At 52.5% G+C, this 21,136-nt stretch overlaps 6 protein-coding genes across 8 annotated transcripts; 2 read left to right on the top strand and 4 right to left on the bottom strand.

Annotated features, from left to right (window-relative positions):
- Positions 1-832: 832 nt before the first annotated feature.
- Positions 833-3,571, bottom strand: PV07_04597 (uncharacterized protein). The gene has a single exon (XM_016391418.1). The coding sequence runs from the start codon at positions 3,145-3,147 to the stop codon at positions 1,174-1,176; it is 1,974 nt and encodes a 657-aa protein (XP_016253320.1). The 5' UTR covers positions 3,148-3,571; the 3' UTR covers positions 833-1,173.
- Positions 3,572-3,731: 160 nt separating this feature from the next.
- Positions 3,732-5,366, top strand: PV07_04596. 3 transcript variants are annotated; one of them, XM_016391415.1, is made up of 3 exons: positions 3,732-3,995; positions 4,055-4,138; positions 4,255-5,366. In XM_016391415.1, the coding sequence occupies exons 1-3, from the start codon at positions 3,887-3,889 to the stop codon at positions 5,274-5,276; spliced, it is 1,215 nt and encodes a 404-aa protein (XP_016253317.1). In that variant the 5' UTR covers positions 3,732-3,886; the 3' UTR covers positions 5,277-5,366. The 3 variants fall into 3 exon arrangements, with proteins under 3 accessions (XP_016253317.1, XP_016253319.1, XP_016253318.1); XM_016391417.1 differs by having other exon boundaries at positions 4,055-4,196; XM_016391416.1 differs by having other exon boundaries at positions 4,055-5,366.
- PV07_04595 (uncharacterized protein) lies at positions 5,303-10,862 on the bottom strand. The gene has a single exon (XM_016391414.1). It carries the CDS (start codon positions 9,813-9,815, stop codon positions 6,273-6,275), a length of 3,543 nt encoding a protein of 1,180 aa, XP_016253316.1. The 5' UTR covers positions 9,816-10,862; the 3' UTR covers positions 5,303-6,272.
- Positions 10,863-13,967: 3,105 nt separating this feature from the next.
- On the bottom strand, positions 13,968-15,426 carry PV07_04594 (uncharacterized protein). The gene is made up of 2 exons (XM_016391413.1): positions 14,983-15,426; positions 13,968-14,907 (listed from the first exon to the last, which is right to left on the bottom strand). The coding sequence occupies exons 1-2, from the start codon at positions 15,229-15,231 to the stop codon at positions 14,263-14,265; spliced, it is 894 nt and encodes a 297-aa protein (XP_016253315.1). The 5' UTR covers positions 15,232-15,426; the 3' UTR covers positions 13,968-14,262.
- Positions 15,427-17,991: 2,565 nt separating this feature from the next.
- PV07_04593 (uncharacterized protein) lies at positions 17,992-19,157 on the top strand. The gene has a single exon (XM_016391412.1). It carries the CDS (start codon positions 18,461-18,463, stop codon positions 18,929-18,931), a length of 471 nt encoding a protein of 156 aa, XP_016253314.1. The 5' UTR covers positions 17,992-18,460; the 3' UTR covers positions 18,932-19,157.
- PV07_04592 (uncharacterized protein) lies at positions 18,911-20,089 on the bottom strand. Its single transcript, XM_016391411.1, has 2 exons — positions 19,979-20,089; positions 18,911-19,900 (listed from the first exon to the last, which is right to left on the bottom strand). The coding sequence occupies exon 2, from the start codon at positions 19,494-19,496 to the stop codon at positions 19,179-19,181; it is 318 nt and encodes a 105-aa protein (XP_016253313.1). The 5' UTR covers positions 19,497-19,900; positions 19,979-20,089; the 3' UTR covers positions 18,911-19,178.
- Positions 20,090-21,136: the final 1,047 nt, after the last annotated feature.

The following is a 21,136-nucleotide window of genomic DNA, read 5'->3' as shown; positions in this document are numbered from 1 at the left end:
AAGGGTGAAAATCAAACGTATGTTTCAACTTTATTTCTTTACATCGGTCGATTCGCTCTTCTCCTTGTCAAGTCGACGACGGACGTTATGGAGCAATAGCAACAATCAAGATACTCAACATCCTGGCAGCGACTTTCAAATTGTTTGGTCGGCTAATACTGACTTTCGTTACTCTAGCATATGGAGAAGCACCCTCATTCTAAGCTTTGCAAGTTGTTATATCATGTGGGGTATGTGCCCTGTTCTTCATCGCGCTTTTCCTGCTCGCCACTCTCATGGTTGCTTGTCCACCACCGATACCAATGCCTGAACCTCGCCGTTGTCACTATATTGCGTGATGAAGATGAGCGCACCAGGCAGTTCTTCAATCTACTGAAAATCTCTTCTTATGACGGCATTCGCTGACTCTGTGGTCACACAGCAATAACGTTCTTCGCTCAATGGCATCCTTTAATCGAACCGCGGATGGCGAAGCTGAGGCATGGATATGCCGGTGGGAGTTGAGCAAAATCAATCTCCGTAAAATACTCTTGCGGCTCACATCCAGTGGATTCGGCTGAGTTCGGAAGCAGGGCACTGAATGGGAAGATTCATCGCAACTGGATCGTTGCATTCCCGTGGTTTTGCGGCATGAAATGGATGAAAGCTCCGTCTATAGGATACTACCTCATGGGTAGAAATGGGTTGCTTGCCATGAGGCGGCGCCCATGCTACAGGACAACCTGGACTCGACTCCTGGGCATCAAACGACCTCTTCCCACTGTATTCTACTGGCACATACTAGGACTGTTAGACCAACAATCGCTGGGAGAGCACAATCGGACGTTCGATCGTGATAGGCCAAGGTAGACTCTCGTAGGGTTACAACAGCTATGTACAATACAAACAACGCTCAGTACCAGTGAGGTCTTCTGGACGGCGGCTCCATGCGAGAAGTTCATTCCTCAACCGAAGACCAGTTCCGTTCCAGTCAAGATACGGGTGACCGTGGAGGTAGGTAGTGTTCGTTGTGGAAGCGTGGCACACGGCGGCTTTTCATTTACCCATCATTCAAGCGAATGGCTGCCCCATGCTCTAAGAAGGCCCAGCGGAGAAGTAGTCATACAGAGAAGTAATTAGCAGGCCCCAGGCCCCGTCCATCCTTTGGACTAGGCTCTCCAGTCCGCGATTCCTTTAGCCCTCTTTGCTGTCCCCCGTCCCGCCCTGTTCAGCCTGGCCGTCCCCCGGCTGCGGCTCAACATCGAGATCATCCGTAGTCTCCTCAACTGAGATTCTCACCTCGTCAACTGGAGGTCCAATATCTTCCTTCTCTGTCTTGGCTTCACCTCCATCCTGAGGGCCCTTGGAAGACTCAGCTTCGGGCCCAATCGATGATGGTGCATCTGCCCTAATTGGACTCATTCCCTCATCATGCTCCACACTTTTGTCGTCGCTATCCTCTGCACTCCCGCTAGCAGGCGCCTCCCTCACCTGCACAGTTGCTCCACTGCCGCTCGTTTGATTTTGCCTGTCGGAGTTGATTGAGTTTTCGTCATCCAGGTCGTGGATATGCCCCAGAATTGCCCCAAGCACGTCGCTTCCGCTCGTCCTTATCGAGCCCCCAGAAGGGGAAGTGATTTTCTGGCCTCCCTCATCTCCAAATGGGTTGGTTGTTTGTTCAATGGGGGTTTCCACGTTCACTGATTCATCTTTCTTGTTCGCGTCTGTGGTATTGTCGACGGCGCCGAGATCGACATCGGCACCTGCTGTCTTAGATGATGCGTCCGAATTTTGGGTACTTGTATGCGTGGACAATGGGTCGATATCCTCCGTTGTGCCGGTGGGCGTGGGATCCTCTGGAGCGCGAGGCTCGTATTTTGGCACAGTGGAAGTGATGTCAAGCTTCGGTAGGAGCCGCTCGGGGGAGATACCTTTATTTCTGCCCTTCCCTGTGTCAGCCCCTTGTAGAGACGAGGCTTCCCTTTCCGATGCTGTCATGGCATTTGACATCTCCACAAGTTGAGGTGGCGGGGATGGGTTTTTTGGCGCCGCTGTACCGCTTTTCGAGTGTTCTTCTTCGTCTTCTTGGCCCTCGGCAATAGTGGCAACGTGACTCCCAGTGCTTGGGGTGTGTTTGTGTCTCCGTGTTGTCGCGCCTGTGCTGACTGTCGTCGTGGCCGTCGGCGTAGTAGTATCTGATAACATGGATTCAGCGGACGGCTCGTCCACCGCTGAACCCGGCGCATGGTCTCTATGGAGTATTTGCGGCCGTAAACCGCCTTCGCGATCAATAGTGGCTTCATGGACTCCTTCAGCTTCGGTTGGAATTGTATAGCTGTCCTCGGGGATAAGATGGTACTCATCACAGACAACCTTGAAAAGTATGTATAACCCATATGTTGCTTCGACAGACCAAAAGACATCACGATGTTGGAACCAAGCATGTGCAAATATACGATACACCCGTCGAAAGATGTTGGTCAGTTGCCGCATGCTTTGCATGACATTGCCTGCTTCTGAGCCAAGCGCCAACCGCGAAGGGAAATGCTTCGGACTCGTCAGAACATTCGCAGCCCAATCGAGGGTGTGGTTGCAATAATCAATGGCACAGCATGATTTGGGAGGCTCGTGTACGGCGCAGAGATACTGCCATTCACTGGCGCGCATTTCAGGGCATGTTTGAGCAGAGCAAGGCGGGTTGTCGTTCATCAGGAATATTGAGACGATATTGGCTTTTTGAGTGAGAAATCGACAGAGCTCATACAGCCACAGGTTCCGATCCACGAATTCGTTGTCGTTGATCTGCGGAGGTGTGGCGAGCTGCAGCGCAGTTTCTTTTGCGATTGGAACGGTATGTGTAGACTCCGGAGTATGGGTGAGGTGAGCGTAGAGGGATTTGAGATGCTCTTGAAGCTGGAATGGCGAGTCGAGCTGACTCAATGGCACTAAAGGAGGACCCAAAGCCATGTCCGCAGCTTTTGTTCCCGGCCTAATCCTCCTTGCTGCTCCTTCATCCGGTTTTGACGTCGCTTCAAGCGACAATTCTTTGGAGAGGTCAACACCGGGGCTTTTGGGACCGAATTGGACCTCTGGGATAGGTGGAGGAGACGGTAAGCGGGGAGAACTTGATGGCGAGACGCCAGACCTCGAGGGCGTAACCGCAGTCATTGTGCATGCGAAGGGCAAACCTAGGACTCGTCGACAGTCAAGGGTATATTGCGGTGATTTCGGCGCTTAACCTGCGGGTGTGGTCGCTTCTTCAGTCTGGGAGGGGAGTGCCTCCGTCACTGTGTATTGCCGTTCCTCTTTGTCAAATCACTACCAGCTCTCTTTCGTGGCCCTCGAACTCTGAGCAGCTCGCCGTTGACACTGGGCAACGCGCAATAAGCTGGAATCAATGCGGTCGCGTCGGCGCACAGAGGAGGCTAAGAACGGTAGTCTTGATTGATTGGAAATAGCATGGCCTGCATAGCCGGTTCGAAAAACCCTATGCAATAGTCGGACAGAATGAAGAGGCGAGAAAGATCTGCTTCGGGGTAAGTTAGGTGTCTTTTGCATGTGCGTGGTGAAATAGCTTGATAGCCAGTCGAACTGAGGGCCGCAGGCGTTCGCTGCTTCTGCGAAGCAGCGGTTCGGATGAGTTGCCATTTTACAGTTTAATAAGGTTTAAGATCGACAGGCAGCCGGGACGCTAAACCTTAAAACCTTGTCCCATTGCGAATCCTCGGTTGATATTCCTCGTCTGTGCAACGGCCGGGGGTGGGACACAACAGAGGCAAAACGGATGTACGGTACATAGTTAGATGTGGTAGATGCCTTGATTTAACCATCATCTCGATCTTTCGGATAGCTGGGACCGCCTTAGTATGGTATAGACTGTGCACCTATCGAAAGGTGACAGACAGAAATGGATGACGACGAAATACCTGAGCTGGTCGAAATTTCTCAGACCAGCGAAGCCACCGGCACTTTGAAGGATGGGCCTGATAGAAAGGTGCCGATCACCATAATAACCGGTAGGAGCGCTCTCCGGGGGCAAGTGATTTGCGGCATCAGTTGACGGGATAACCTACAGGCTACTTGGGGGCTGGCAAGACAACTTTGCTCAACTATATCTTAACAGCAGAGCACGGCAAGAAAATAGCAGTCATTTTAAACGGCATGTGGTTGCCCTCCAATCTCCAAAGGAATACTCCGATCAACTGCTTCTATCTCCGGTCAGCCTTGATTTTCGATGATGGATTTTGTCTGCTAACGTCCTCACGAGAGCCACAGAGTTCGGAAACACAGCGGATATCGAAAAATCCCTCACCGTCAATCAGAACCACCAGGCAACAACAGAATGGATCCCCCTCGCCAACGGATGTATCTGCTGTAGCGTCAAAGACTCGGGGGTGGCAGCACTCGAGTCTCTCGTTGAGCGCCAGAAGGACTTTGACTACATCCTGCTTGAGACTACGGGCGTTGCGGACCCGGGGAACATCGCACCTATGTTTTGGCTCGATGAAGGACTAGGCAGCAGTATCTACCTCGATGGCATTGTCACAGTAGTCGATGTCAAAAACATCCTCAAAAGCCTTGACGAGCCCGCACCAGAAGAGTTGCCACAATCCGAGTCCGACGATCACCACGACCACGGCCTTCCTCTGCTCACAACCGCTCATCTCCAAATCTCCCATGCGGATGTGATAATCCTCAACAAAACAGATCTTGTCTCTCCCGCACAGCTCTCAGCTGTTCAAGCCAGAATAGCTTCTATCAACAGCCTCGCGCGCATAGTCCCGACGGAACATTCTCATGTCGTGAACCTCAGCGGCACCATCCTCGATTTGAAAGCATACTCAACTTTCCCCTCGACCTCCATCACGTCCAACACTGCCGGCAACACAATACCCGATTTCGCCTCCAGAGGCCATTCTCACCTAGACCCCACACTCTCCACAGCCACCTTCACCTTGCCTCCTTTTGATCCGCAAAAGCTACACCTTCTCTCGGGCTGGCTGGAGGTCCTGCTCTGGGACGCCGAAGAGTCCCAGCTGGGATGCGATCGAAAGTACGAAATTCATAGAACAAAGGGGCTGATAAGGTGTACGGACGGGACAACTAGAGTCGTACAGGGAGTGAGAGAGATTTTCGAGATCATTGAGCTGCCAAATACGAAGAATGATGATGCTGGGGGTCCAAAGGGGGGGGAAGAGGATGAAACGACTGCAGGAGAGGGGAAGATCGTGTTCATCGGGAGGAATCTGGATTTGATCACGGAATTGAAGGTTGGCGAAGATGGCGGCTCTGTTTGATATGGGAGGGCAGATGTAAAAAGCATCTAAGATACAGGATTGTGACTCCAAGAATAGACAAAGTTGCAAATTGCAAATGCTATTTCATGATCGTGTCATAGGTGATAATAAGGTGAGTTCTGTGTCGCCTCACTGGTAGTATGGAAGTTGGAAATCTGAAAGCACCTCACGATCTTCACTGGAGACCGTAGCAGAGAAGCGACTCCTGAGAGACATCTAGCTTTCCGTGATCTCTTGTTCGGCATCCTCAATGCCCACGATGCAGTCCATGAATCGAAACTAGTCAGTCCGCCGTGCTGTGACACAACAACCTCTTGTCCGTCGGGTCAAGGGTTTGGTCGCTGCTGAATTGGTTTGGTTTTGCAACCACGATCCTTTCCGATATCATCATCAACGCCGCCTGATGCATTGTACATAAACCCGAAAAGGTAAAAGCAAAAGCTCCCTATCCCACTTGCTTCGAATGCAATTCCAATCATCCGAGAAAACATCCTCTGCCGCGAACAGTATGCATCTTCGAGTTGCGTTGCGTATCCAAGAGCGAAAAATTTCCTCAAAGCTACAATCCACCCATGCATACAGCCAAGCTGTGGTAACATTTCGTGTCATCGTCGTCATCGTCGTCGTCCAATTTCAGTAGTCCTGTCGTGATACATTTGCTCATGAGTGCATCCATGTTGCTCCATAGATTGTCATAAAGGAAAGCAGGTAAGTGGCTGCCTCATCACCACATTATTTCATTCCTCGTATTCATAAGACGCGTACTCGCCACACGTTTTGCCATGGGCTTATCCTTTACCGAGACTGGTCAGGATACCGACCCATCATAGCGCCGCGGAATTCGATCGGCGTAAGCGAAAATCAATGCTTCTTGAGGCGCTTCTGACGATTAAGTCTGGCTCTTGCCCAGACAAGAGAATCAATCCGTCATGGGACTGTGCAGCTGGTTGATGGGATGGAAGTGACCTTCTTCCTCAGCCGGACTCTTGTCATGCTTCACTCGCCTGGTAGCCCCGGTTGTGATGTATCGTCTGGTTTGGGGTTAACGGATGGCTCTTTCCCTGGCGACGAAGGGCTTATTAGGCCTTTTTCCGCCGTATCTGTGAGAGGAGCAAAGAGCCCAGGTTCCTTGGAGCCAATAGCATCGTTGCCAGTACGTGCGAACAATCTGGCTCCTTCGTGTTGTTCACCGGGCCTGAGGGTCCCCTCAGCAAGCCGATGGTCATCAGCGGGCAAGGATCTGTTCTCTGGCTTACTTGTCTTGTCTGATCTTGATGGCAATTGATTGTCCTGAGCGGCTGATGGTATGAGAGGAAAATCCCTATCGTCACCGATGTCGGCGAGCGCTTCACCATAGCCACTGTCCATGAATGGAAGGCTCGGAGGTTTGCTCGTTGCTGTGCTTGAGGGTTGATCCATCGTTTTGTGAGGAATGATATTCCCACAGATAGATGCAACAGAGTCCCGATGATCCCTGACAAACAAGTTATGGTCGTTGATGGAAGTGCCATAGTCGCTACTTCGACAAATGTGGTCAGTCTCTTTCTCCAATTTCTGAACATTGCGCTCCGGATTCTCAGGCGTCTGCTCTACTTCCTCGGTCGCCGCCTGCAGTGTCTCTGTAGGAGTCTCTGGTTTCTGAGGGTCTTTGTCCACTAACTCGAGCATCTGCTGAGTATTCGTTGTAGTTATATTTGGGGTTTCGGGGTGGTTTTCAACTTGTTCAGGCGCCCTTTGAATATTGTCCATCGGAACTCCTGCATTCTCTGGGTCCTCCGTTGAGGATTCCAGGTGTACTGTAGAGTTTGTCAAGTGGTCTGTCGACTCCTCTGGCTTCTCCATCGAGCGTTCTATTGTCTCCACCGAATCCTCCATGATATGCGTTGGATTTTCCAGGTCCTGAGGCACAATCTCAAGGTGCTCACCGGGATACTGGGGGTAGTTCTCTGGGCGACCGAACCCGTCCCCTGGACTTTGCGACACGTCACTGGACTTCTGAGGAACAGTCTTCAGGTCTTCTTCGGTCGGATTTTTCACGTTCTCGGCGTTATTCTTCAAGTCCATGGACCCATCATTCAGCTGCTCAGTCGAATTTTCCAGGCATTCAGAATTTTCAGGCCGATACTGGGCCAAAGTAGCAAGGATATCCTGACTATTCCTAGGCGTACTTTCAGATGTTGCAGAAGTTGCAGCCAGAAGCGAAGGCCTTCGAGCCGGTAGAGGGTGAAAAATGTCGGCGAAGTTGGTCGATTCGGTAGCACCGTTCTCGGGAAGGTGTTCTTGGTCTGGAAAGCTACTCTCCGCTTGTGGAAGCCCCTCTAAGATCTTCAATTCTTCGTCGTTGAAGGTGCGGCGCGATATCAAATAAGGATGACCGTCGAGTTCGAGCTCATCAAATTCTCGATCCATCCCTGGAGAAATAGCCACGATGTTCGGTTCCAGGTCCTCGGTTGGGGTGGGGCCCTCCTCCTCGGATTCCCAATGATGTCTCTCGTTCTTTCCAAGATGTGCATAGTTAGTGGGTGGCCTTCTGCCTCTGGGTCTATCGTAGCCAGAGGTCTCACTCTCGAACTCATAGTTTGATGACTTCGGATACGTAAACGTATAGTCATCTCTTGAACTTTCCGGCGAGTAAGGAGGATCCTCGTGCTGTTGAACATTTGACCTCAACCGGAGTATGTCGTCGCGCTCAACCGCATCCGCCGGGTCTATGTATTTCTTCATTGTACGCAATTTCAGTGCGGGTCGCTGGTGCGGCGGGATTTGTTCAGATGAGCTGGAGATCCTTGATGGGAATAGCCCGACCAGTTCTTTGGCGGATAATCGGTCCCTTGGACGGGAGGATAGGCAGATCCGAACAATATCTTGATACCAGTTGGGTACGTCGGAGGGGAATTCTTCAACACTCAGAGGTGGCACATGTCGTTCCGGTTCATCGTCATCCATTGCCAAAGCCCACAAAGTCATCCCGAGTTGGTAAATGTCGGACTTTTCGCCGATATACATGGAAATCCGCTGGTTGCTGGCAATTTTAGTGGCAATTTCGGGGGGCTCCCACCCAACAGGGCAACCTCGCCTATTGATATCGATGATCTTGGCATTTCCATCCCCATCGACGACGATGTTGGAAAGTGTGAAATCACCTTGAACGTAACCCTCTTGGTGTATCTCACTGAGACCACGAACTGCCTGCTCCGCCCACCTACAGCGATCCTCCCACGCGATTGCACCTCTGTGGTCGTAAAGGAGATCCACAATCGCGCCCCTTTCCGCGTAGCCGATCAAAAGCCCCTTGACGACGGATTCTGTGTCGTCAAGGACAATAGCTTCGAGCTTGATGACATGGTCCGAATCATGCAGTGCATGTAGAGCATTGATTTCATACAAAAATTCGTCCACCGTATCCGGACCGGGAATTTCTTTCTTGATGTAGACTGTACCCTTGTGTAGAACCTTGTAAACAAACCCGGACAGGTGCGAGTCGAAGGTCAGCTCACTTTCTCGGACCCGCATAGGTCGAAAGGCTTCGTCGTTGAGGATATGGGAGAGTGTAGTTTTGGGGGGGTATGGAATGATCTCGTTGACATCCTCGGTCACATGGACATGGAGACGGCCATCCGTAGTCTCCAACTTGAGGTTAGTGACGGTGTCATAAAATTGGATCTCAGGGAGCGAATCACGTATTGACTCGTAGATTTGCATGCTCTTATCCCGTTGAAACTGGAGTTCTTTGAGGTCCATCTCCAGGGAACCTGGTTCAGCATTGCGATAGTCACACGAAATGGTCACCCGCCGCCAGAAGTTGGGAGTCTGTGCATATGTGACGAAGAACTTTTCACGGTCAGACTTATCTCGGAAGTGCATGCTGAGGTTGAGGATCCATCGGTGATCAAGTTCGTCCCTCAGTTCGGCCTTGTCGTCGGTTACAGGCATTTGAGGATAGTGGGAGTCATCAGAAGAAGTTCTCGAAGGGGGCCGGGGGGGTCGGTAGTCGTCTTGAGACCAGAGGTCCTCGGGCGGGTCGGGATACGTCGAATCCAGAGACGGGGGAATGGCTTCAACGGGAGAATCGCCAGCGCCGGCATCGACCCTGTTGACTCCAGTTACTGCGGGTGCAGAGGTCCGAGCCGAATCCCAATGGGGTGGCGAAGAAGTCGCTCGTCGTCGGGGTAAGCTTATAGAGGCGTGCCTGGTCGAAGAAACGGCTCTCCTCTCAGCATGACAAGGCTCGATGGGTAACAATCGATCTCGCCTTTCTGAATTCTGACGTCGGAATGTGGCCTGCCGGGGGAGACCGACGGCGAGCGGCCTGGTGAAGGAATCTTGTTTGACCGAATTCTGTCTGTCAGCCCAGGTCTGCGGCCACGGCTCGTCGTCGGAGCACTCGATGGGGCTTTGGGTGGCGTCATCTTTGGCAAAGAAATGTTGGATCTTCTGCCACATGCCGAATCTAAGCGAGTGTTTGGGATGTTGGTGATGCGGCTCGGAATCGACTTGTCTCAGTGGATTGTGTTCGGCATGGCTTGGTCGAATGCCCATTATGGCGGAGGTTGCCTTCCAGTAGGACGCTGATACGAGTGAGGGGCACAATCGTCCTCCACAATCGAATCAGCGGCCTCCGCCGAGTCGGGCAGCACAGCAGCGTAGAGAACTCGGCCAACAGCAATCGGACATTGAAGTTGTGCAGGCAGTATGTGTCGTTGCGTAGGTGTGATGTGTGACGGTGGTACAGAAGAGATGGAAGAGGTTTTGGTGGGAATTCGGAAAACCGGTGGATGTTATTGGTGATGGGCCATCGACCGGGGTGCGAGAGGTGGGAGACTTCGGAGGCTCGGGAGGTAGAAGAACCTTGGGGAGGCGGTGAAGGAAAACCAGAGCACCAGGTGTTTTGGAAAATATCGCACCCGGTGAGCCCGCCCGCGCTACAAAGAGACTCAATGTTTCAAGAAGAACGAGGGTGGGATATTGCTGCTGTGCAGTGTGGGCTTGTCAGATGATATGAAGGACGAGTGCAGGAGGAGAGAGTCGGGTTTTGGTCTGCAGCACCGCAGCTGAGTGGTCTTGAGGTGCGGACCGAGTATATCGAATGGATCTCAGGACTGGTCAGGGCGGCCGTCGTCTGACCCACGCTTGTTGTCTGGGTACCGCAGTACAGGAAGTCGGTTGGAATGGTAATTGAGGAGGCAAGGATGCTGGGAGCGGGTTTGATGGTTTTATGGCGGGTTTCGAAAAGGTGGTTCAACGTGGTTCACCGCTTAAGCAAGGCCACAAGGCGTAGGCTACAGCAGCCGAAGCTGGTTGTGGTGCGGCTGCATGAAGCAGGAGGCAGGAGGTTATCGAGGTATGGAGAAGGCCAGGGCCAAAAGACAGAAAAAGAGAGAGAGATAGGAATAGAAGACGAAGAAGTGGAAGAATGAAAGAGATGTCACCAGGCTCACTGCAAGTTTTCTATCCTTCCTTTTCTTTTTTTTTTCCTTCTCTTTGCAGTCTCCCTCGTCTTTTGTTCTCGAGCGCAGGCGATATTAGATGGGTTGGACTCAGTGTGGGCTGAACTCCGCTGTCAACACTGGGACGCCGGTATATGGGTTGAGAGGCATCACTTAACTAACCAACGGCGAGGATTCTGGGTACAGTGTGCCGCAAGCCTCCTAAGACGGACATTGTGGTCAGGCTCGTTCCGGGGCTTGGGGGCGCACGGGCGGGTTGGTAGACGGGGGGCTGGGTGGGCTGGTGACTGGGGGCCACTGTTCGGCCACAACACAACTGCCAACGCAAGAGTTGGATCAGTGCGAAGCAGCCAATGGGGCCTGAAGGCTAAAAGGGCAACCACTATAGGCGACGGCTGCTGCCCTGGATGCCCGCTGCCCCGTGCCCCCGAAGGCCCAAAGGTCAACTAGGACCGCTTCGAGCATTGAACCCATCATGATCCCTGGGCGCTACGGCTGCAACCTGCACGGAGTGAGTCTTCGATGCATCCGCAAACTCGGACGGTAGCTTTGGAGGCTCATCTAGGCTGCAATTCCACCCCTTCAGTAGGCCTATCAATGACTCGAATGTGCTTCGACTCAACCTGCTCGTGGAAGCCTTCGATCGTATTTCTACAAAAATGCAATTACGCGAGCTGCTATGCGATGTAAGGCAGACACCCAGCCAGCAGTTTTGAGACCTCCTCGTCCCCCTGCTGCCCTCCCACCCCGGAGTTTTTATATGTTCCCTTCCGTCTTCAGCCCTACTGGTAGGGGGATGCCAGCTCTCACAGCTGCCTTTCTGGTTTGTACCATCACCACGCCTCTCCTCATGCTTCCCTGCCCCTGACGCCATTCCCAGCTACCCTCTTCTCTTGACGCTCTGGGTTCTCCAGATTCCTCCGATCCACGGCTCCTCTGGGTCTTGAATCAGCCCCCAGTTGGTAGACCAGAAGAGGGCGGCAAACGACGCGTGCAGTTGAACATGAACTAAGACGGCGCACCGGGTACCCTATTTTGTGCGATTGAGAACCAGGGAGCGCCCACACTAGCTGCGGTGGAAGCCCAAACATGCATCTTTTGGAAGGCTTCCACTCCTCGAATCCTGCCGCTACTGCACATTGTGCAGGAGGCATCCAACGCTTTGCATTCGGCCACTTAGAGATTTTCTGGCAATGTTCTTTTCTCCAATTTGTCGCCTCGTCGTTGGGCTGCAATTTTCCTGATGGTTTCAATTTCCATTGGCGCTTGCTGCTCCTATATCGCCCTTTGGGTTGACGTTTGGTCTCACAACTCGCTCTCACCATCTTGGTCAAGCAATTCCATCGGAGATGACATCGGAGCCATGATCTCATAATCGCTGTGAAGCACTCACTGTTTTGACTTTCCTTCATCTGGGACCCATCATTGACGTGGCCGTCCTGATCAAAGCCATCCCTGCCCAGAATGTCTCGACATCGACTGACCTTCCGCATGACCGTTCCATCATCGGTGGGATGCTCACTCCTCAGGTTCCCAAGACGTTATTATAAGTCGTAAATTGAGGTCACCGGACTCTGGTGGCATTTTTGTCTGTGTCACACTTCGGGCTGCTCTGGCCCATGATACACACCGCCCATTCCCCCTACCTGCCTTGCTTTGTCCCCGTTGACGTGGGCTGACCATGGTCCTAATGCTCCGGTGCAAGCCGCATCCAGCTCCTTCATATGCTTCGTGGCCCTACGCGTATATCGGAAAGTGGGAAGCGTGACGCCCAGATTGAGATGGAGCTTTCGCATGAGGTACGCAAGCCGTGAGATGCTGCCCAATCTCATCCTGTCATCTCGTCTATTACCAAACATGAATGTCCATTGACCCGGTCCAAACTGGTGAGCGGCTGTTACATCTCTGTGGCCAATTTGAATTTGGAACCTCGATCAAGTGTCTTGTGGCGATATTGGTCGGCTACGTTCGAGGACCTTCATCCTCGAATGTGCCCAAAGTTTCAACCTCATCCAACAGAAGGTACCAGGGTCAGACCTCTTCCCCCATTCCAGGAGGATGCCACCCAAGCTTTCACATCTCGGTGACAGAGCGTCCGTGAAATGCAGCTGGGCAACAGATCCCCGTGATCAGAGTAGTCTGCATGATATGCGTGGGCTGCAGGGAGATCACGAGGAGTGGTTGGGGACACATAGCTCCACCAAAGCTTCGAATGGGATTCGCTGTTCCATTGGTTTCTGCATTTTCTTCATGAAGCTGGACGTTCTGATCAAAGATCCTCTCGATTCCGCGAGTCCAGCCAGCTCGGATATCTCTGCTTTCGTCTCGGCGAACTGACCATACCTAGGTTACAACGACGCAGGCACTCTGCCTCAGGGTCGAGGGTCTTCGGGCTCCGGGACTCAGCTGGGATGCTCGAGGGCGCAAGTTCCATTCTTGGACGACAACCCTATGGGGGACTACTGCTAATTTACAAGTGTCACGATGTCTCCGTTCCCGGACAATTTGAGTTTCCAGTCCATCAGCTCATCCTATTTAGCGGACTTCGTTCTCGACGTCCGCTCGAATCTCACCGGGATGGCTGCCAAAAACGAGTCGGGGTTGTACACGAGGAAAGAACTTGGTCGTCTAGACCGACTGGAAAGCATTTGCACGGCTAATTCTGCGGCTGACATTGGCGTCATTCGCATTGGATGTGCGTCATGAGAGAGGACAGCATCGACGCCGGCATTATGTCTTCGCTAAACCATGCGCTCGGGTCCAACGGACAGTGGATTCCTACTGTGATGAACGCTCAGCATGCCTTCCAGGTTTGCTCTTTCTTTGTTCGCCCGCCATCCGCATTTCTCCCAGCATGTGGTCTTCCCTTAACTCAATTAGGGCCCTTGGAGGAAAAGGAATTTTTGCACTACCTGGCTGGCACGAAAACGTTGTCAAAGGCTAGGAGAGAACTGACTCCACTGCCATAGGCTGGAAGTACGGGTTGTTGGAGGACTACCCTCTGCATCCACATCGAGATTGTCGTTTGACGCTGTTGAGGCTTTCTCATTGCACAAGGGATTTTGACTTGCGAGAGGACGAGAATGAATGCTCATCCCTTGGTCTATTCACTCTCCATCCACTGTCTTGGCTCTGTTCCCTTGTTTTTCACACAATAGACACTAGCCCTGGCGGGGAGAGCGAGGGCTTCGGAGTCGGAGCAACATGCGTAGGATCAAGCTTGATCTTGGAGGGAGAAAAAGATGTCGCTGGTGAGATTCGCTTCTATAGTTCAGATGGGTAAATTACATGTCGGCATGGTGGATTCGGCACCAGTCCTCACCTACCAGTACACCTCTAGCCTCCAACCCCCCCCCTGAAAGGGTGCGCACCCGGGCGAATATTTGGTGAAACTGCTTTCAATACCATTATTGCTCCCATCCAAAGGAGATCTCCTCAGGGAGTATACTATACAAGATAATCCCACGTTGCCTGTTCATACCCTTGATCCGCCCTCGCCTTTGTGGATAATCCATATCATATCTTGCATTCCTAAGCCGTCACGGTCGAAATCTGAGCCTAAACCCGACATCTCCCCATGGCGCATCACTCTTTCTCGCAGCCCTGCCTTGACTTCCCATCCAAGACCCTCTCCCATCGCCCTCGGATCCTTCTGTCCTCACCTGCCTCCCATTCTGCTGCACCACGTAGATAAAGCGTGCTAATGTGTCGGCTTCGTTTAGCTGTTGCGCGTTGAAATGTTTGCGCACGGCGCTGGCGAGATTTGAGGCAGGCTCACGAGGACCGAGGTTTGATGTGGTGGAGGACGAGGAGGACGGAGAAGTGGGTGTGCGATGAGCCTGGCCCTGGCTTGAGGTGACTTCGCTAGTGTCGCCCGTTTGTGCAGTGGAGGGGTTGTCAGTATTTGCTGTCTCTTTTGATTTGCCCTTCTCTTTGTCTCTGTCTTTGGAGTTATTGTTTTTGCCCGTTCCACTTGTCTGCTGCAATTGACGTTGTTTGCGTCGTTGAAGTTGCTGCTCATGCAGTTTTCGTCTATAGTGGACCGCTGATGGAGCGCGGAGAGCGAGTTCGCAGGATTTATAAGTGACTTCGGCGTGTGGGTAGTTGAATGCTGCAGGAACATGTAGACGATGCGCAATGCGGTAGGAACGGAGAATAGGCACTGACATTGTTGTCCATTCGGTCTGTTGGCAGGTCACAGGGTCGTTAGCTACACTCTATCCCTGCCTTTGAGAAGTTTCTGGCTGGATACAACATACTCGAGGAAGGTTTGGGTCTTTGTCTCCTTCTGTAGCTGCGGGCGTGGCAGAGGGCTGAGTAGTGCCATTCCCATTCACCGGGGCTTTGTTCCCTGCGTTGGGAACGTTAAGTCCTGAGGCGAATCGCTTCCCCTTGGAGATGCCCGAGCCGCTGGTTGGCCCTAGACCAAATCTCTCTTTCTGGTTTGTAATGGTACTTGACGTCTCCGATCTCGAGTCATCGACATTTCGTCCTCGAGCAGGTGGCATCGTGTTCGGCAACAAAATTTCTGACACAGCATGAGAAGGTAGGACGGCTGAGAGGAACTGTATCAAGTCCCTTCATGGAACGCATAGAATAAGATTCTCGCTCATCAGAGTAATAATGTCTCGAGAAAGCAGGACATTGGTCGTGTAGTGGCGGCCGCTGCTCGCAACCTCAGCGATGAATCCAGCGAGGCCAGCTCAGGGACAACGCGCAGGCGAAAATAGACGGCTGAATGGTACGTCATAGGCGCCCCTGCCCGTTTGCCCAAAATGGAGAGCGGCAACGGCAGCACCCGCTCCCGCGTTTCGTTCTTGGCAGTGGCATGACAGAAAGCCGTGAGAGCCTTGCAGCCAGAGGACGGCGGAGCGAGAACTTCCAACTTTCGTCGCAAGGCCTGTTCCTGCATATTGGAACTCTTATTGCTGCTGGGGCCCTCGAGTGGCAAATGTCGGAGTTGCTATGTACCTACTTGTATATATGCGCTCTGTTCTACCATGTGTCTTTTGCGCAGGTATAGTAACTTACCTCGCCTCGTCTTTTCAAGCCATGTTATAGACGGCAAAGGTGGTGCAGGAAATTCGAGCACCGATATCTTCACGAGAACAGGATTGAAGAAACACACCTGTTTCAGGCACTAGCTATCACGGCGAACCGGACCCAAGTCCCATGAACATTGCTCCCGAGTCTGCCGGAGTCGGATCCGACAACTGAAGCAGCACGTTAATCAACTCTTTCCCTTCATTTTTTCTTCCTCCTCCTATTTTTATGGCGTGTTTTCATGTCGAGTTTCTGGGGTGGTCCTCGCACTGGATCTCACAACATTCCCAAGTGCCAGTCACTAGAAACAAGTCACGTCCACTCAGATTCAGGAATGATAATTGATGGATTGGAAATCTCTGCTCGCTTTCATACACCCATGCATCAAACGATGTCAACTGCGATATTTCATGACGAAACTCGTTCCGTCCTCTTGTTGCATAGCAATGGGTTTTGAGCAGCCATTCGCGAACAGGCAGGCCAGAATATCGAGATCAGGGGAATGCCTCCCTTCAACTTTAGGAAATGGGTGAGTCAAAGGTAGAAACACTCAGATCTTTCAAATCTCGACTGTTGAGAACTCCACTCTCCACCCAGTGGACTCAAAAGTTGTTTGATCAGAATCGCCTCGCCGCTGCGATATCAGTCGTGGGCAGAAATTTTCTTCTGGGATGAATCTGTTGAGCACTGTGACGCCGCCGCCGTCGCCAGCTCGAGTGTTCATCAGGCATCCATCAACGAAAAGACGGACACGCTCGCCCGAAGCACATGTGGAAGTGGATCGCACATACTCGGTCCCTGACGTCAAGTGGAATCTGCAGCGCACATGGCAGTTTCGGATTTCTGCAGCTGACAGTGAGATTGCGCTGGCCCGAAGAAATGCCGCCCCATGTGAAAGAAATTTCTTCGAAACCTAAAATTTTTGCCCATTCCAGATGTTCCTTGAGTCCGAGAATCGCATATGATTTCTCATTCCCTATCACACGCAATGAGCCCCTGCAGGCTTGTACAAGCCTGGACGCCATGCGAATTCGCCAAGAGCTGCGCCCATCAATCCGTTGGACTAAGGGGTCCACGGAAATGCCCCCCCAGCAGGAGATCCCGATTATCAAATCGATCACACCCGGTATAAGCTACCCGAGCGAATTTTTTTTGCCCAGTTCCTTTTCGCCTTTGAATTGGACCGAAGCTTTCTGCAAGGAAAAGTCCCGAGATGACAAGGGGTAGCCAATACGACGCGGTCTGTCAGAGTCAGTAGCTGATGAAACTTGACGCATATCGCTCCACTGCTGATGGCGACGGTGTCGTGGGTAACTCTCCAGACGCGGCTTTGCCCCGAGAGGTGACCAAAGCGAACACCAGAACTTGATCGAGACCGGTCTCTACATCGTCCAATTCAATTGGAATAGGTCCAGCCCGGCTTAGAGTTCACAGCCTGACATGTGATTGACTTTTTTGAGAAGTTCGCGGGTGCACCAAGGGGGGAAGAATCGACGCAGGCTCTGACAGAAAACCGTTGAGTCAGTCGCTCGCCGGGTTGAGATGTATGAATGAATGACTGTGCAATGTAGATAGCGGGCAACGCCCGCATTTGTGGCACACTCCGAAGCTGATATGCCATGTCGCTGGAGATCGTTTCAACATCCGACAGAGCGTGGTGAGATCCGTCTGGTTTGAATGCTCCGTACGACCCATAACAATGTCACCAATCTGGAAGTATCAATATCGGCAACCGTAGGGGTGTGGCTATAGCCTCTAGGTAAGCGACTCGTGGCTGCACACTACCATCAACCGAGAAGACCGGAAATTTGGTCTTTCTTGAAGCCAAGCCGACCCAAAGGCATGTGCGCTCATCTTTGGTGGTAGACGAATGGAATGCTGTTCCAACTCTTCAATACCTGTGTGCGTAGCGTCCTCGAATTCGGTGCCCTGCGAGAATGGCCAAGACGAAGAACTGATAGAATGCCAGACATGCCGATCCTTCTCTCCGTTCCGTCAAATCGCATTCGTTTTCAAAACCAATTTAATAGAACGCACCCGGGTCGAGCCAAGAAAGATATCCCAGCTGGAGCTGACCGCCAGGCTCGTCGACCTCAGACCTCAGCATGCAAGAGCTCTCCGCAGCGAAATCCGGCGGCCAGAATCAGGCTGAAATCACAGCTGAGGATGTGAGAGTCGTGCTCTTCTCCGACCTGTCCCCATCGGTGGGGTACGGGCAGCACAGTCAGATCACTCCATGTATTAGTATTACCTTGGATTAATGCCCGTGACACTCTTCGAGACAAGCCCGCAACGCTGTCTTCGTCACTTACTGCAAGGTTCATGTTTCTCTTTTCGCTGGATGCATGTCTACCAATCCGCCAGATAAGCCGGGTGACTGTACCGACCACAACCATCGAGATGACCAAGGTACTAGGCACGCCATGCTGAACACCTAAGGGGCGCTTAATTGCACTCGACACCGTCGTCGTGACGTCGAAAAGGGGGGCAACTTCCACAACTTTACAGGAAAGGTACTCCGTCTGAGGATCGCCAGCAGAAAGCTCGATATTTGCATCAGCGTACAAGCGATCTTGATAAGCATCACTTGGTTTCGACACAGGCTAGGAGTGGGGATGGACGGGATTCGTTGTTCGACTTGGACATGCTATTGCTGCATCGCGTGCCACTCGCCTCGGACTGCACCGATATCCCATGCAGCTGTGTGAACTCCAGAACCCTGTTGGCATCACTGTGACGCGACCATGTGTGAGAAGGAGCAATATTCTGGGTTACGTTGCTTTGTTGCTTCGCCATCGACGCTTAAAGAGATTTGTGGAGAAGTGGGAATATGCCGTGGCACCTCAACCCACATGCTTTTCGGGTCCTTCTGGCGGTGCATCTCTCACCAATTTATTGGGCGAATCCATCTGGTCGAATCACAGACGCACGGGGTATCGATTCCTGGGCGATACGCAGATATCTACGGCGTACCTGTATCTGGTAAAATATGGAGCCGGGAACGCGTGGGATGGAACAGGGCCATCTACGATTAATTTTCTGCGCCCGTTTTTGTTCTTTGGATGCAATGTATCAACCGGCTTGTTGGCTGTGTTCCGCCGTCGGGAAAGAAAAAAAAAAGAAAAAGAGCTATCATGCCAGATGTTGGAGTCTTGGAAGACATGATTCACAGCTGAAAATGGAGAGTTGCTGCCTGATGGATGGCCATGGTGAGAAAGTCGTTGAATCCTACTTCAGCAACCCGCTCCGGCCCTATTGACATATGTGGGGACGTGATCGAAGGAGCGAAAATCCGCCGTAGGTCGTCGATTATTTTCCGTGGGGAATTCTGCCAAAGTGCCTTTTGTCTCCCTCGTTTTCGTTTAAACTCTGCCATGCCTCGCAGTCGGCTATCCGGCTCCTAGGCCTGACTCTAGATAGTTTTGGAAAGGAAGCAAAAGAGCCACGCCCTCACGACAATGTTGAAGACTGTACTGGGGTTCGTTGCATGTGCCATGCCTTGCTGGGGGGGGGAGCCATCGGTACGTACTCCGTATCTCGTGGAACCGGGGTGATAAGGCCGAGATTCAGCCACAAATTCCTGGTCGGGCTGAGTTTGGCCACTGAATTTCGCCAGGAGCCATGCCTTCTTAATCCGCCCCATTCCCCCCGAGGTGAAATCATCATCCCCTGCAGGTGATAGCAGAAGCCTGGGACAGTGGTGAGCTCCCCCCAAGGTGACCCGCCACATGTCGCCGAAAGCACCAAGCCCCCGAGACAGTGGAAAGAATCCACCAGGAGTCCTTCGTAAACCCACCCCGCTCGGCCGGTGAAGCCTAGTGGACAGTGAACGAGTAACCGAAATTTTGCTTGTGCCTGAAAGCTGAGGTGATGGTGGGATGCGCCTCAGAGGGTAGTTTTCGACGAGGCGGCACTGCTCCTTCTGAGTCAAGCCACAGCTGCCCCAGAAAGATTGCTGATAGCAAGGCCTCCGCGACTCGGAACCCCTTCTGGGGCGTTCTGACGCGTTCCATGGCTTCACCAGACTAGGGATTCCGGAAGTGGCCCTATAGCCTAGTAGGCTGTGGGCAGCTAGCTCCGACGGTACCGCCGAGGTCTGGTTCGGATTGCGCCATTGATAGACGGTTTAGGTCACTGAGTCGGTCAGCACCAGGTGCCCACGGCATTATTGACTTCTGGCCTTTTCGGCACTGGGTGATTACTGTAGTGTACCTACGAGTGTGTTTGCAGAGGTGACTCTGTGGTGGCGACTCGGGGCTAACATGGAAAACGGCAGTGACGCCGTCCTTCAGGGCCGATAGATAGAGTGTAGGGAGAGATGAGTGTTGGCCAGATGGAATTATGGAGGGGGGTTTCAGGAAAGTGCTCATGGACCAGCACACAGAGTTTCGCAGTGCCCGATATTCGCGTACCGCGGAGGGCTGTTTGTGAATCGGCTTCGCACTCATTATTCCGATTGAGAGTACACAGGACCACGTCCAACATTCCCGATGGTCCATGTCACTCGTCCGGAATCTCCTTCCAACAGGTTCCGAGTTTTTATCGTTGGGCGGGATGTTCTTGAATTCTTTCTGTCAGACCGACCCGGGTTCCGAGTGCCTCGGATGAGCCCTTGTCACTCTGCGCCAATCTCATGTGGCATGGTACTTGTGTGCTTCCCCATCATTTTTCCCCAATACGGAGCGTCACGCCGTACCAGGATGAAACAGTATCCTTGATTCTTTCCCTGGGAGGCATGCCTCAGACTGCTGGGTCAGGAAATAGGCGGCGAGGACCAGAGTGAGCCTGAAAGGTGACATCAAATCTCGCCGGGCCGCCAGAAAGAGAAAAGGCACGAGAGATCAACCGGTTCGATACCGGAATATGACTTCCCCCAGAAAAAGTCATGCCGAAGAGCCCAACTCTAACCCACTGCCATCTCCGTATTTCGGGGGAACGCAAACCAGCCCGAGAGTCCGAAACCCTCGCACGTCCAGCGTTTGGCCGGGCCTCCCCCGGGCATTGATCCTGCCCCCAAGGACTGAACCTGCCATGTCATCTTCCGCGAGGGGGCCTTGCTGAATTCCAGGCCCCCAAACATGTCCATTCGCTACTCGAGTTTCAGCTTCAGCTCACCCGCGCGTCCTTCCCCGGATCATCGTCGCATAAGGCCCGACCATCATCCCTATTGTCCCATTCTGTCCAGGTTCAGGGAGAAGGGTAGTCAGGAGGTAAAGGGGGCCAGGGGGATATTGTGAAAACAGAAGGGCACCATGTCATACCGACGAATACCGAGTACCTACCTATGTAAGGGGAGACACATTATCACATAGCAATTAGCCCCAGGGACGAGAGAAGAAAAGGGCCGACACATGATTGATTATTTGGTCG

The sequence above is a fragment of the Cladophialophora immunda genome (genome assembly GCF_000835495.1).
Source record: "Cladophialophora immunda strain CBS 83496 unplaced genomic scaffold supercont1.2, whole genome shotgun sequence".
NCBI classification, from domain to species: Eukaryota; Fungi; Ascomycota; class Eurotiomycetes; order Chaetothyriales; family Herpotrichiellaceae; genus Cladophialophora; species Cladophialophora immunda.
Note: the sequence above shows the minus strand (reverse complement) of the source record. Positions and strands in the feature narration are given on the sequence as shown.